Source organism: Toxorhynchites rutilus, chromosome 3 (assembly GCF_029784135.1).
Source record: "Toxorhynchites rutilus septentrionalis strain SRP chromosome 3, ASM2978413v1, whole genome shotgun sequence".
NCBI lineage: Eukaryota > Metazoa > Arthropoda > Insecta > Diptera > Culicidae > Toxorhynchites > Toxorhynchites rutilus.
The window spans coordinates 49486329-49502334 of NC_073746.1; the positions used below are offsets into that span (position 1 = coordinate 49486329).

The 16006-nt window shown below is 37.1% G+C and overlaps 1 protein-coding gene across 3 annotated transcripts in view; it reads right to left on the minus strand.

Annotated features, from left to right (window-relative positions):
* Positions 1 to 282: 282 nt before the first annotated feature.
* The window catches only part of LOC129775277 (protein quick-to-court), a 99572-nt gene continuing 83848 nt past the window's right edge, over positions 283 to 16006 (minus strand). For 2 of the 3 annotated variants that reach the window (XM_055779796.1, XM_055779795.1), the window contains exons 3-6: positions 11923 to 12915; positions 11620 to 11859; positions 2099 to 2188; positions 283 to 1669 (exon numbers count right to left, since the gene is read on the minus strand). In XM_055779796.1, coding sequence (XP_055635771.1) covers positions 1466 to 1669; positions 2099 to 2188; positions 11620 to 11859; positions 11923 to 12915 — 1527 coding nt within the window. In that variant the 3' untranslated portion in view covers positions 283 to 1465. The remainder of the gene's footprint in view (positions 1670 to 2098; positions 2189 to 11619; positions 11860 to 11922; positions 12916 to 16006) is intronic. The other variant, XM_055779798.1, reaches the window with a different exon arrangement.

Sequence of the window (16006 nt, forward strand, 5' to 3'; positions counted from 1 at the left end):
AAAGTGACTCGGGATGCTACAGATCGCGGAGGTTGACCAACTGAGAGTTCAAGCTTCAATGGAGAATATCCGAAGAAAATTACGAAAATGATTTTTTTTGTATCTTTAATCAATCTCGAGACACAGCTGGTTTTGTGATTCCGAATTCTCAATTCTAAATGAACCAGTGTTTAGGGACTATCTTTAGATAATGACATCGCAAATCTGCGTTGCAGGCTTCAACGGGTGTTTTCCTAGAATATGATGGTTTCAAGCTTTCGGATGAAAGAATAGAACGATAAATAATTGATAATGCAACTTTCATTTTCCTATCGTGGTGTGTGAGTGTCTGTGATGTGTACGCAACATTTGAATAACATTCATTGCAAGTCGGACTATTTGAGATAGCGCACCAATATATAATTTGCATTCCATAGTATACTTCAATAGCAGTGTTTATCTTCCCTGGCGCACTATGAAACGTTGTGTTGTCTCTCTTTTCCTGTTTTTTTTTAATATACTTTGCTTACTAAATTCAATCTAGCTAGTTTTTAGTTTGAAAACGTCGATTCGAACATTTGAAAATTTTAATATTGATTAGATAAAGATTCGACTTTTAATTACAATAAAACTCCCTAAAATTAGGCACTATCCAAACTGCACTGGCTTGAACAACCGAAAGACTTTATACAAAAGTTGATACTCTCCGCGAAAATTTGAATACGAATAGCTATGTTGTTGCATTCATCGAATACGAACAAGTTTTATGAAGTAGTGTGTAAATATATAAGCAGAGCGCATCTAAACCGTTTCTTGTCCCTGTTTTGGTATTCAATATTTTTAAGGAAATAGCAATCAGCGAAAATCTGTGTTACGAAAATGTATTGCTTGAGGGTTATTCTTTCTGAAAAGCTAATCTTTGTGTGGACGAATCTGTTTACCTTCTATCAAGTTCTGAAAAGCAATGCAAATTAACGCTATACAAAACCTGTTTACTGTACGGTTATTTTATGTTCTAATTTATCTGTCTGTGAACAGTCCTCTTACTACACAATACCTACGAAAAATTTCTTCGATTGGGAAAACATTTAAATTGCTGCGATACTTTCGTTGAGACAGGGTAGAAATTTTAACAATAAGCCCTGAAAAATTACAAGAACCGTCAACCAAGTTAAAAATATAATACAGACCGATATTAAGTATTCGTTAAAATCATCAATCATGTTCGCCTCTATTTTTTGGTAGGATGATAAATAAATATTTAAAAAGGAACTTATTAAAATATCGTGTAGGGATAGTCTTCAACAATCACATATTCCTTTAAAAGTGTGCTTCATCCAGGATGTTCTCTCCCTATGCCTGCAATGTGAAACAGCGGTCTAATTTAATGTAGTTTTTGCAAGTGAGATTTTTTGTTGTCACAATCATTAAAATCTTATCTAGCTTCATAACATGTATTAGTATTTTCATCATTATTACGATTCCTTCATTTGTAAGCTCGCGCCTTGTTAATGTTGGATTTTTCCTTCTCCGAGAAACCGAGAATGCTCTCGATCGCATTCAGATGACCCTGGGAGTTCTCCTTGTCTGTGAGGAAGTAATAGATAGCGCTCTTCAGGAACTGCAGCGTAACTTCTGGATCGACCTTGTTCTTGACCTGCTGGGCGTCGATCAACCGTTTGTACATGGTCTGAAACGAAACGGACGGACCCGGAAACGATGGTTACAATGGTTGTCTTTAGGATTCTGGTACGGCAGTCATCACGATGCAGAGCGATAGTGGTGCAGAAAGTAAGACAGAGCAAACGTGTGATACAATAGTAGAGGAAAGTGGAAAAAACATTCGGGAGGAAGAGGAGTCAGATAATAGTTCGGAAGATTGTACAACCAAGAATATTTGGCATGCCACAGCCGCGCGCTGAAAAGTATAAACTAAATGTAAGCTCATATATGTCATGCACTATAGAAACAAAATAAGCTCCGCAAAACAACCGAACTCGAACCTATTGTCAAATTCAAACATTCTCGGGTAAAAATCAAAACTCAAAACGCAACGTTTGTAGTACATTTTGTGAAGTAGGAGATTTATTTTTTGATTTTCTTAAATTCTGCTACAAACCTTCCGGGCGCCCAAAAGCCAGAGCGAGATCGCTTCTTTTGCGCTTAGTAAGACCTGTGAGCTTCCACTTTGTTGCTGATAGCTTGTATCCTGTGGGGGAAAAGTAATCGAAATCGTGGGAAAGAGTGTAAAGTTAGAAAAAAAAACATCAGAGTTAGGTTGTTTGTTTTGCTGATTGGTTTTTGGAAAGGAAAGTGTGTTATAGTCCAGAGAGAAAATGTGATTATAGGCTAAACAATCTATCTATCACCGAATAGGGTCCAACTGCCATGGTATTCTACGGAATATATAAGAACGAATCGAGGTTTTCTCCATTAGACATTAGATATAAATTACGAGATTAAATGTGATATGTACAATTACAAATCTCGATTCAGTTGATCGTGAGTACGAAGCAGTTCAGTCCGATAAGCAGTTACGATTGCGGATAGCCTGATTTTCTGCTTTGATAGGAAGTAAAGCTCATAAAGATTCATAAATTTGATCCCAGGACTGTGGAAATCTTTTAAATTATATTTTATGCATCGAAATTTATTGTATTCGTTTAGAGATCGATAAAAAAAAACTCTAAAATCATACCTCTACAATAAAATATTTCTTCGGAAAAGTTAAAATGGAAAAATATAAGAGGTTGTGTCCAAGACTCGACCGCATTGTTGACGTAGAACTACGCTGTTATTTTATTCAAGTCGCTTGTTTATAACTTCGGATTTTATTTTATACTGCTGTGAATTTTAGAAATAATTGTTTAGTAGAATGGTTTGATCGCCCTGAAATGGTATTTTAAATTGTAAAATCAGTTGTTGATAATTCATTGATGATTCATTATCGCCCTCGCAGAACAATACCCTAATCCTATCGTATGTCACAATTTGTTTCATGTCATTGCATTGAAAATTTACCTCGAACGCTATTCCGGTGGCCTTTTTCACGATTGACATAGATTCGGCTGCATCCGATTATATACTTGTTGCACCAGTATCATTATTCCACATCATATAACTACATCCATATATCTTTGGCACCGTATGGGAACAACAACAAGAACAATATTCGCAAGTATCAAATATCATGCTACCTGTTACTTAGTATTGCCTCAGTGGAATCGCACCTCTAGGAATCGTTCGTACAATGTAAATCAAGCGCCAAACAAGTGTTTGTTATAGCATGCATACAGAGCCATACATTGGTGGCTCAAAGCTACTAGAAATATAAACACTTCTCATCATTTTGCGCTATTCTCAAAAAAACGCTTCTGTTAATATTGGCTGGTCTCGAAAAAAGTTGCATTACTTTCTCATGCTCAAGATAAGCGCAGCTTTCATCCTTAATGGAGAAAGTTTTGCTACCGGCGAGCGAAACCAAATCACATACAAAATTCCAGAACGACATTTACTTTCATGGTGACTAAATAAACGAAATAATCTCTTTCTGTTAATCTCAACAACTTCGAAAAGAGTAGCATTGCTGAATATTTGCCTCAGCAGAAATTCATTACTAATACCCTATTTCCCTCCCTCTATCTTTCCTCCTTGTTTAAATTTATCATTACGGCTGCATTATTTGCACCACCAATGCACATGGGAGCAGATAGAAATGGGATTTCAGCGTAGCGAAGATGTACTATTTTTACGTACGGGTTATGAAGCACGCACGTACGCACACAAATATCCATATATCGATGGTTTGAAGCATCTAAATATACACACACTTATCTCCGTTTTGCGCTCTTTTCAACAGCCTTTTCTATTAATTCTATTAATTTCTATTAATTCTAATTCTAATTGCCTGTCTAGATTAGCTGTTAGCTGTTTTAGCTTAGCTGTTAGCCTTGGTGGAAAGAGTTTTGCTACCGCCATGCGAAACCAAATCAGAGGCATAATTCCAGAACAATTATTTTCTTGGTGAGCCGACGATGGCCTAACTTGATGATTCCCCACACAATTGTGTAGCTCAAAACATTAATGCAATGGCATCAGTTTGATGCAATGATTGCAATGCAATGCGAGTGAGTAATTTGGTCGCGTCCACCCCAATTGCTTTAAGAAAGGCACTCGATCCCTCGCCATCCAGCTCGCCCAGCAACGGTGTTGTCCAGTCGGTGTCTTTACGAAGAATGAACGTTAGCCTCAATTTAATTCTTTGTTTTTAAGAGGCTTTAAACTTTGCAGTTCATTCGCCTCTAAGATTGCCTCAGCGAGATCCACTGTTTATAGGCACTGTAGGCAAATATTCCTCTTCGTTCTTCTTCTTTTCCTTTGTTCACGGAGATAGTGATCCCCGATAATCGTTCGATTAATCGAATACTTCCTACAGAAATCGATTATTAATCGAATGAATACTGCACAACCAATAATCGAAGCGAACGAATAATTTACGTCGATTATTCGATCCAAACTCAGAGAGATAAAAACGTACGGCCGCTGCAGTTTTATCCTGAAAACAAATAATTATTTTTGACGCTCCCCTAAGTTCGTAAACAAAGCTCAATGCCGTCAACGTGAATTGAGCTTCGTTTACGACTTTAGGGGTGAGTAAAAGATAATAATTGATTGTCAGGCGGAATGAACACTTTTTTGATTCCATGTGGCTTTCTAGCAAATGAACTATTCGATTAGCTGATTAACGATTAATTTCAAAAATCGGGGATCACTACACGGAGACTTTAAATCTTACGATTTCCCCTTCGTTGCTCGTTACTGACAGCTCTGTTTGGGAAATCACACAAATGGACAGAACAAATGTATGGGGAAATGAGATTGCTTCCAATTTTCGTCAATTTAAACCATATACAGACAATGGGTAGTAATGTATAGCATATTAAACAAATTTTAGAGAATTTCCGATTCGATTGGTATGTAAATCGTGAAAATCCGTTTACAGTAAAAATAGTTATTAACGTTAACTTTATTTCATAAAAACGTGACCTGTTTTCTGATTTGGCACCCTTAATGTAAGCCGTAGTTCTACGACGAATCCGATGGCCCACTTCGATTTTTTTAAAACTACTTATTATGTACTTATGATGAAAACTACCCAAAATCACTATTTCCATTTCTGATTCTTCAAAAGGGCGTATTCAAAATTATTGATCTTTCTATCAAAAAATCGTGACTGAAAATCCAGATGTCTGATTAAAATATGATGGTCGAAATGAAGACCAATGAAATATTTAGGAAAAATAACTTTTAAAAAGCACTGTTAAAAATATTACTCAAAAATTGAATTTATTTTTAAAAACTTTTGTATCTTAAAACACCCTCCCTTCGACATTTTTTCGCATATGAGGGGCTCAGAATACAAGGGGTGTAAGTGACTTGATCGATTTCTATTCGTCAACTTTTTATTTAGTAAATAACTCAACTACAAAAACGTTCCAATTCAAGTTTGCTATAGAATCCGATAGATGAGGTTCTGATCTATCTTCCACATTGTCAAATACAGCTGGGAATGTATTTGCAGCTAAGTTATGACCAAAAGAGTCATATGTCGATGTGCCCTTTCATTCTAAGCCCCTCATATACAGTAGAGATCAAACGGATATCCGGTGCCTGGCCTTTCCGGTCAACACCGGATATTAGAAAAAATCTATAATTTCTCATTAACACATAATAAATCATAACAAAACAGCTCATGTTAATTCAGCCAAACCGATATAGTGGTTCTCAGATTTTCGTGAAAAGTGGTTGTTTCGTTTCTTACCGTAATATAACAGACCGGTATTTTAAATTTTTTTTTGTTAGGGTGCCCATTTCCCTTTTGGTGTGGTCCGAACTTTCCATTTTGTCCAAAAATGCCTTTTTTTAAAAAGTCATAACTTTTAAACTACTGGACCGATTCATATGATCGATACAACAATTTTAAGCCAATGAGTTGTTTTTTTTTGAAGAATACTACACTTGTGAACATGCTGGATTCTAGTCGCATAGATGTAGTCCAGTTGCATAGAAATATTGAACGAAATCTGAAAACATGTTAATTTTGAAAAATCATGACTCAAAAACGGAAAAAATCTGATATTCGGATATGTTGTGAAAAAATGAGAAAAAAAAGCAAAATGTTCACCACCTCTAAAAAACACCCTACTCAAAATTTTAGCTCAATCGGGCTTCAGGGAGTTCTTATTTTAGATCTAAAATCACCCATAAGGGGAATAAAGGAAATCGAGGTTCATAGAAAAAAAAAAATGTCAAATGTCTTAAAATCCAAGATCGAAAAGATCACGAACAAAAATTATAATAAAAATATGGCACCCTTGGTCCCGAAATCATGTAAGCTATGAAAAACAATTACAATCAATAATTACGAAAATTTCTTTCCAAAGTACAATTTTTTTTTCACATGAGACTAGCCCATTGTCTTTAATTTGGTATGTCGATCATCTGAATCGGTTCACTAGTTCAACAGTTATTAATTTTTGTAGTGGAAAAAAGGAATGAAAATTGATTTTTCGAACCATCGATTGATTTTGATTTGGGCTTTGGGGTGACCACACCATTGTTTTGATCCGAGCTGATCGGAAGAATGCTGCTGTTTTTTTCGCAGTATGCTTCGGGTGATTATCTTGCAGGAATGTGTAGTCTCATTTTCAGCATGAACTCTTCAAGGTTCTCGCAGAAAATGTTTTCGAACAGCTTGAACTTGGACTCGTCTGACTAAATAACGCGCATCCAGAATTCCAGCAGCTTGTTGACATGGTCACTCGCAAACTGAAGTCGTTTTTCTTGCCGATGTTGCTGATCATCGTTAGTTTTTTGGCGAAGTAGCTCTTCAGGTCCTGTTCCACCATGCGTCATCGAATGGTACGATTGGAGAGGTCCAGATCCAACCTTTCTCTAATCGCCCGGATGGTCGTTCGTGGGTTTTTTTATATCTCGAATAATTAGCATGTCCGTTCTTGCATCAATCTTACGTTTCGGTCCTTTCTATCCCGATCGATCGGCCACGCTGATGCTTCCGAAAGACCAACTGGACCGCACCACGGCTTACTCCATACTTCCCAGCAATGTTTCGATGAAATTCCTTACTTTGGAAGTCACGCAGAATCGAATTTCGGACCTGTGTTGAGATTTAGCTTCCACCCATTTTTTGGAAGCTGAACAGCCACGAAAATTATGTTTGTATCAGATGTAAACAACCAGCTGTCAAAACCGAGGCGAGCATCGATGAACAAAACACGATAAAACAAATTTACGCAAGTGGATTATTTTATGTCAAATCTTAAATTGGTACAATTTAGGAACAAAAGTATTTGATTGGTTTTCTAAAAAATAAATCAGCGATACTGAAATGGACCAATTTCATGCCAAATCAACTGGCCATTGGCAACTTTTTTACTTAAAATATTCGAAAAAGAACTAGACTACTTTTTGAAAAGGGCCAACATTTTTTTTCTTTATTTTTTACAAAAAAATATAACATGAGAACTAAACACCTACAAAATTCTGGTCAAGAGATGAATTGTAGGAAATTGTTTGAATTTTCATAAAAAAACCAAACATTTTTGAAAGAAAAATTACACCAAAAAAATTTTATATTTTAAAAATTTGAATTCATTTTTCTCAAAAACGTATTCTTTTAAAATTCTCAAAAAATTATGCGAATAGCCTTCACAATTCCGAATAAGTCACTCATACATTGAAAGATGGGCACTTTTACAAAGAAAAAGTTTTTCTAATAACAACTTTTTCGTTTTTTCTTTGGAAAAAACTGCTACTAATTCTAATTTGGTTGAAAGTCAAGATAGCGATACAGGGACACTTCGATATAACGTACCCTCGATATAACGTCACTCGATATAACGTACATTTTACCTCGATATAACGTACACATTTCCAAAGTGTAAAGGAATTTTTTTTTCTGATAGAACAATGAATTACCTGTATGCTAAATCAAGTTTTGTACCTTCAACCAATCCCGAAATACAGCTTGTTTTGGGATTCCGAATTCTAAGTGAATCAAGCTATAATCAACAGTACGAAGGGAAACATCATGAGAAAAGCTGGCTTCGTCTTCTGATTGAAGTTATTCAATAACATTACTAAAACAGCAACACAATAATGTATTATAGACTACGTTTGGGAGTACTTTATTATGCTTCGATATAACGTACAATTCGATACAACGTACAATTTTGAAAGTGAAATGTACGTTATATCGAAGTTTACCTGTATAGCGTATTCGACAATGCACAATGGTCTAGGAGGTGCATTTAAGCGGAAATAAGCATTTAGAGCTCGACAGTTATCCTCCATACAAAAGCTGTCTTTTTGTTACATATGATAGAGCACTCATTTATATGTTATCAAAAATAGGGTGACCAAAATTGTCGAAGAAATAAAAAAATCTAACTTCCTTATGTTTAAAGAAAGAGGTAAACATAGTTCGACAATGTTGTAATCCCAGTTATTTGAAACATCTTTGTAGAACAGAGTTTTCTTCTGTCTTAGGGCTTTTTTTCTAAATTGCGTTAGGGTCACCATGAAAAAAAAACTGTTTTTTTGCTCTAACATTTATATTTCAAATTCTACATGCAAATTGTCTTCGAAAAACTTTTGAAGCCTATTTATAGAAATATTTTGCAATGCAGAACTTGTCAATATCTCAACTCCACTAAAAGATGTTGATTTACATTTCTGAGAACAATATTGAACGAAAAAATTAAATACTTTGAAAATTGCAGAGCATTGAACTTCAAGTTCGTTTTTCTCGCGATCATAAAAATGTCACATGGTACGCTCTGACTTAACACCGACCATATGTTAGTTATATAATAACTATATAGTTATATGATATATATATATATATATATATATATATATATATATATATATATATTTATTACAATTTATTTTTTTTTATTACAAAAAATATAACTCTATATATTTTTTGTAATAAAACAAAAAAAAAGTTGGCTCTTTCCAAAAAGAAAACTAATTCTTTTTCGAATGTTTCAAGTATGCAAAGTTGCTTAAATGACCAATGTCTCTACATCCATATCGTTTCACTGCAATCTGATATGATACTGCCAACTCCCAAGACGAGTTGGGAAATCCGTCAATGGAAAAATGGTCTACTAATTACCTACTTTTACGTAGTATTGACTGGAATACCGAAAAGTTTGAAAAATGGAAATGGAAATGGAAATAAGTTACAACACACTATTCATCTATTAAAAACAAACAACAAACTTTTAGGATCATAATATCAGGAAACCGGGAATATTTTCAACATTGTTTTGTTTCTTCCATATAATACACTTCATATTAAATGCAAAAAATGACGGCATCATATTTTGATGATATTTTCGAACAAAATTGAGCTTTTTCGGCACTAGTTCTGCTGCTACTTTTGTCATGCTCAAAACACCAACCATTATATGACCGGCATATTTCAGGGATATTCACGCAGATGCCTGAAACAACGTGGTGGATTTTCGTGTTAGCTGTGTAACATAACTCTTGAGGGTGTGAAAATCAAGGAGAACAACATAAGGTTCCTACCAAGGGTCATACGACGACGAGTTCGTACATTTGGGATTAATGGTGACCAACGGCAACAACCCCAAGAAGCAGATTTCGAGTTGCATTCAATCTGAAAATCGCACCTACTTTTCACTTACGAAGATGCTGAGATGCTCGCCACTGCATTAAATTGACGCTATGCTAAACACTGATTACACGGGTTGTCCTCTTTGGGCTCGAGACTACCACAATGGAAGAGGGAGAATGGCGAGGGCGCATGAACCGTGAGCTCCACGCGCTGCTCGGAGATAATACGATTGAGCATCTGACAAAAGAAAATAGATGGTGGTTGGCCGGGCACGTCGTTAGAATTTCGGAGAACAACCCGGTTGAAAAACTAGGTAGCCTTTTCGGCACAACAACAGAGGCTCAACTTGTGAATGATGAGACGCCTGAAATTCTGGCGATAAGCAGGATAGAATCGAGTTGGATGGAGACGACATCTTGATACAACACAAATCATTCGGGTCTAACCTACTAGGTAATGTAAGTATCACAACTCTGGCTTCGTTCAGATATTTATCATGGAGCTCTTGTACATAACAATTTTGGGAAAAATAGTGTACAGAAATATGAAAAATGATAGAATTTTATATAACTGAAATAGGTATTACCATGTTTAGTATGTGACATACTTAAATAGATATTTGGTCAAATTCAATAAAAACAATAAGATGAAAAATGCAGCAAATGTATTAACTCATATCGTACCGACTGCTCAAAAAATTGATAGTTTTTCATGGATTTGGGAAGCATTCATAAGCTAACATTTTGGCATCAAATGATAGCTTAGTTTATTAGCTACCACTTACCATGAATTTCATTCAATTTTGTATTCGTATCCGTTGGGCAATAAATTCGATTTAGTGCAACAATGTGCGAAAAGTTTATAATCTAACATCACCTAACAAATAACAACACTTGATAAAATAAAAGAACACTTATTGTGATGCAGGAAAAAAACATTCGATTGGACCTTTTACAGAATTTTCAGTTTTTAATTTTAATTGGATTTTTCGATTTTTCGTCGTGTCTCGAAAAATGGAAAATCCTTGAACATTGTGGTTTTCTGAAGTTTATTCTGTAGCAAAATAGGTACATATTCGTATTTCAACAAAACGACTGTATGAATAGTGATAAATTCTAATATCAATGCAGAAATTGCATAGAAAAGAATATCGGAATCGTTGAGAAAAATATAGACTGAGCCTGGAATAACATGAACTGAGAACATAAAATCTAGTTTTATCTCACATTTAATATTGAGTGCCACTTTGTGAACAAAATTAGGATAATACAGAAAAGTGAGCGGCAAAGACACATTGATACAGTATACAATATATAATATTTCTATCACAAAAACATTTCAAATCCAAGTTGCTGTTTTAATAGTATTGACCCCCCTCGATTTTCGAGGAATGCACAAAAAAAGCACACAGAAAACATTGAAAAAAAGATTAGTTGAAGCTTATAATGAAACAATAAAAATTATTCTTCTTTATTCATCAGTGAGTTGAATTTTCCGGAAGTATACTTGAATGCCCACATCGGAAACACTGCCGAAACGCCCGCAACGAGCGGGTTTGTTGGCACATATTTGGCAAAGTTTTACGAACCAAACATTCATTCATCAGCTTCTTAGCATACCGTGGTATATGTGACTTCCTATAACTAATCCTATGTATATTTTTACAACGAATCGAGATGATCACACGCACAAGTGTAGGCATTTTACAGCGAACTGGTACTTTTTAAAAGCACGAGCGAAAGCGGCGCGACGCTTAGACATCATAGAAACAGTGTGTTGGAAATGAACAAACACAACCGGCAGAACAGTTCGAGACTAGCCAAGATTCTTATCTGATAGTAATCGATCTCGTGCCTATCGCCCGCAAATCGAAAATCACCATCAAATCTTCATAAACTCTTACTACAACAGCCGGTTGGAGATGGTGATGATGAAAACCCCGATCTACGTCATTCCGCCAAGAAACTTACCCGTATATTCTCCAATTCCTCTTGGGTCACCTGCAGTTGCTGCATCAGTTCCGGAACCGACACTCGACTGGGCGACTGGCGTGCCATATCTAAGGCACGGTCAGCTTGCTCTTGCCTTTCTGCTTCCTGCCCCTTGGAGTACATGTGCAGGTACATCTTGTTGGCCTTGTGCTCTTGTTCTTGGAGCTGGCTGTGGAGTTCCTCGAGCTGCTTTTCCAACTCGCGGATTCGTTCCTTAGCCTACAAAAAATGTCATTTGTTCACAGAATAGTCCGAAATAAATATACAGGACAAATATTTTACCTGGTCATAGTCTGGAACAAGATCGCAGTATCTGCTGTTCGACTCGGCCAACTTCTGTAGCAGAGCCTCGACACGATCGTTGTTGGACATACGAATTTTCTGCGCGTCGTCCTGGTGCTGCTTTACCAGCTCCTCAATCCGCGACTCATACAACTCAACTAGCCTCTGCTTTTCGGCATCCAAGTCCTCATCGCTGCCGCAAGCACGATCCTGCGTGTGAACGTACGAGTCCTTCGAGTGAATCGACGATGTCGTAATATCCTCAAAGTGGCCCGAGTCGGCGAACGAACTCTGCATTTCTGATGTGGACAATTTGTCCATAAACTGCACCTGATGGATGCCATGGTTGTGAATATGATGTCGCGGGCTAGCTTTGACTGCGTCGTCCGTCTGATCCACGATCGGCGAGATACCTTGGGAACTGGGCGTATTCGCGTCATTGGTTGTGTTCTCCCGCACCGTCACGGCATCACTAGAGTTCGAGCGTTCCTCCGGGGAACTGAGTGATGCCTTGAAGAGTCGCAGTTCTACAACCTCTTTGGTAAGTCTCAGGATCTCGCTGTCCCGCTGTTCTAAGTCTACCCGCGCCTGAGACAGCAATTCCTTGAGCCGTCTGATCTGTCTTTGAGCCCGCTGGGTCGGCGTAAGGTAGTCTTCGCCCGTTTGACCAGCATGACTCGAGCAGTGTACTACGTATTTCATTTTGCGCCCACTGAAAGTGGTACCGTTGCGAGCAACGTATGGATGATCGCACGACATTCCGCTGGCCACTGAACTACTATAGCTCTGCAGAGAATCCAAATCGTCATCCAAGTAGCTGGTAGCCGGAGATTCAGGTGATACCGGCGGTGTCTTCGGGCTAAGGCTGCTCTTCTGCAATCCCGGGTGGTGGCCGATAATGTTCGACTCGCACGGTGTATGGGGTCTACGAGGCGATCTCTGGGCACTGCTATTACAGCTGGCACTGTGACCCGAGTTGATCAGATTCAAAGACTGGAAGGGATGATAAAAATAGAAACATTAATATTGCGGGTGTATTTAAACAATTCCATCGAAAGCATCATGTCATTGTATGTTGTGACCACCGAAGATAATGAATACCAAAAATGATTGAACAGTGTCTCGGTCCAAAAACACCTTGGATGGTTTATTAATGTCGCCAGTGTGGAAAGATTGGATGTTACGCATGACAATAAAACATAACAAATCGTAAATTTTGGGCTAACATATTTTTGTCCATTTCTTCATGTGGAAAAAACTAATCGCCATTATATCACTGTTTCATTTATGCGTGCGATTAACCATGCGATTATTATCTGGCTTTGACAAACTTGCAATTAGAGAAAAACATTCATCTGTGTGCATCATCATCTGTGTGCTCCCGTGGCCGAGTGGTTAGCGTCATAACTAACATGCCGGGTGTTCGGGTTCGATTCCCGTTCTGGTCGGGGGAATTTTTCGTCAAAGAAATTTCCTCCGACTTGCACTGTGATCACGCGTATTCTAGAGCTTGCCACTCAGAATGCATTCAAGGCGTGTTATTTGGCATAGAAATCTCAACTAAGTACTAATAAAAATGACGCAAGTAATACTACGTTGAGACGGCGAAGTTCCTCTAGGAACGTTAGTGCCATTGAAGAAGAAGATTGAAGAAGAAGAAGATTCATCTGTTTCGGTTGTGCTTTGTAATTTCGATCAATTGGGCTGTAGTGTTTTGACATAGGAAATAATTATCTAGTGCTGTCTCCACTTTTGTCAGCTTTGAGAATTTGAGCATAAATAGAATATTTGAAGAACGGGCAGAAACCGATATCCGCAATCCATGACAATCCATCTGATCGTATTGACTCGGAATTTAGAGCTTCTGAACGTAGATTTGAATTAGAATTAGATCATAGTTTTGGATTAAGGAGGGACCCTACTCTGAAAGGAATGCGAATGTTGGAATTAAAGTTGGTGTTGTGGAATTTAGGAGATTGGTTAAGGTATATTCGAAGATTTATTTTTATAATTTTCGGATGCGAATATAGTTGTTATTATGCTGTTGGCTGAGCGTGTGGATGCTCTCTAATACTGGTGGTACGTTTTTCTCAGAATCTAGTGGACCGATTTGACTGAAATTGACTTGTAAAAATGTAAAAATGAATTGTTATCGGTATTGTGATATTGAATCGAAAATGTTGCCTTTTGAAGGAGTATTACGTTTGTCGGTTCCATAAAAAATGGAATAATTTTAAGCGCTTATTATGTTTTGTACAATGATTCACCTCTACATAGACATACCGAGGCATCACGCATGTCGCATTCGTTGCGATTGTGACCTGTAATTGACTTTACAAACAAACATAACACAATGTTTAACTCTTTGTGGTCGCTTGTCTGCTCTCAGCCACCATACCTTTTTTACCGTTCTGGTCGTTTGTCTGCTCTCAGCCACCACAGAACGAAACCATGCTAATCTTATATTTTACTCAACCAAGTATCAGCTTATGCTTTTCCTAAACGAAGTTTGATGTCCAGTGTCCTGTTCACGAATCAATACGGCTCCTATGAGTAATACATAACGGTACTTAGTATCAAAAAAAGTAGACACCCACACAAGACAACGCACAGTGTGTTGAATGCATAGAATTGCGGGACAAACAACGTAACAGCAGAATTTGGTCATTGTAACACTTTGGTGTGATGGAAAAGATTGTTCATAAGTATCAGAACTACTGTTTGCTTAAATGTCTCATGTTATTTGAATAATCACATAAGTGTCTCAAGAGACAAAATCTTTTTTTATCTAAAGTGAAAAGTTCTGCTCAATTCGAATACGCTGAAATCATTATTTGAGTATCTACTGGTTTGAATTATGTTGAAGTAGCTGTTTTTAAAGGGCAGAATAATTGTTCGCATAAGTGTCCTATGTCATCTGAATAATCTAATGTAAACAAAATCTTTGTTAAAAGTGAAAAGTGCTGATTTTTTCGGATACACATTCCTAGCCTGAATTACACATTTATTGCATCAATGGCAAAAGTGTATCATATTCAATGGATAATAAAAATAAAAGTATATGTTGATTATACTTCATATGATTCACTCTTGGAGTATATAGTTCAAAAAAACAATGAAAAAATGTTTATGTTTCATAGTCTTGTTTTTTCAAGGAAAAATAGTTCCAACCAGTACGACACCCATGCCCAAATTCATTGCGACCGCAAAGGGTTAACACAAGTTCCACTAGGCATACCAAACGTACCGTTTTGAACAAGACAGTACCGTTTTGAACAAGACAGTACCGTTTTATCAACAAAAAAGTGTCTTAGAGGGTTGTATCAAGGAAAAGACCGCGTTGTTCACACAGGGCTATGGAATTATTTTAGGGGAGCCCATCTCTATAAATTCATATTAAATCAATGATTAAACGGTCTTCTAGTCGATTTTTCAAAATTTGGAGTAAACTAGGTTTGGCATGGAATGGCTGTATAGACTAAGTAAATACATTGGAAAAAAGACATTCGATTTTTCAAAGATCGATTCTCTGTTAAAATCAGTGAATCGATCTCCACGCCGTTGAAAAATCGATCCGTCAAGATTGATCTTTTTCTAAAGATCGCCCAATCCTAAGGTGAATAGAGTAGAAACACTTCTTACTTTTTTTACCATGGTGCATTCGTCCCATATGATCAATATGCAGCTCTTCAGAACTTCGGAATATGCACAATTTTTTATCATGATACACATTAGAGTTTCTAGAATTCGCACACTAAATGCCAATTTGAGTGCGGAATAAGCCGTTCGTCCGCCTTCCAACAAAATGGCTGCAATGCCATGTTGTGCAATGCAATGCAATCATTTGGGAGACTCGATATCAATTTCGATGAAATCAAATACGTTTACGCTGTGCAGTAGTATATTTCCTTTAGAAGTAAACCTGCATCTCAGACGAATGATAGCTATAATTACTATAATAGCATCAAAATTGGTGCTCCCATGGCCGAGTGGTTAGCGTCAAACCTAACATGCCGGGGGTTCGGGTTCGATTCCGGTTCTGGTCGGAGGAATTTTTCGTCAAAGAAATTTCCTCCGACTTGCA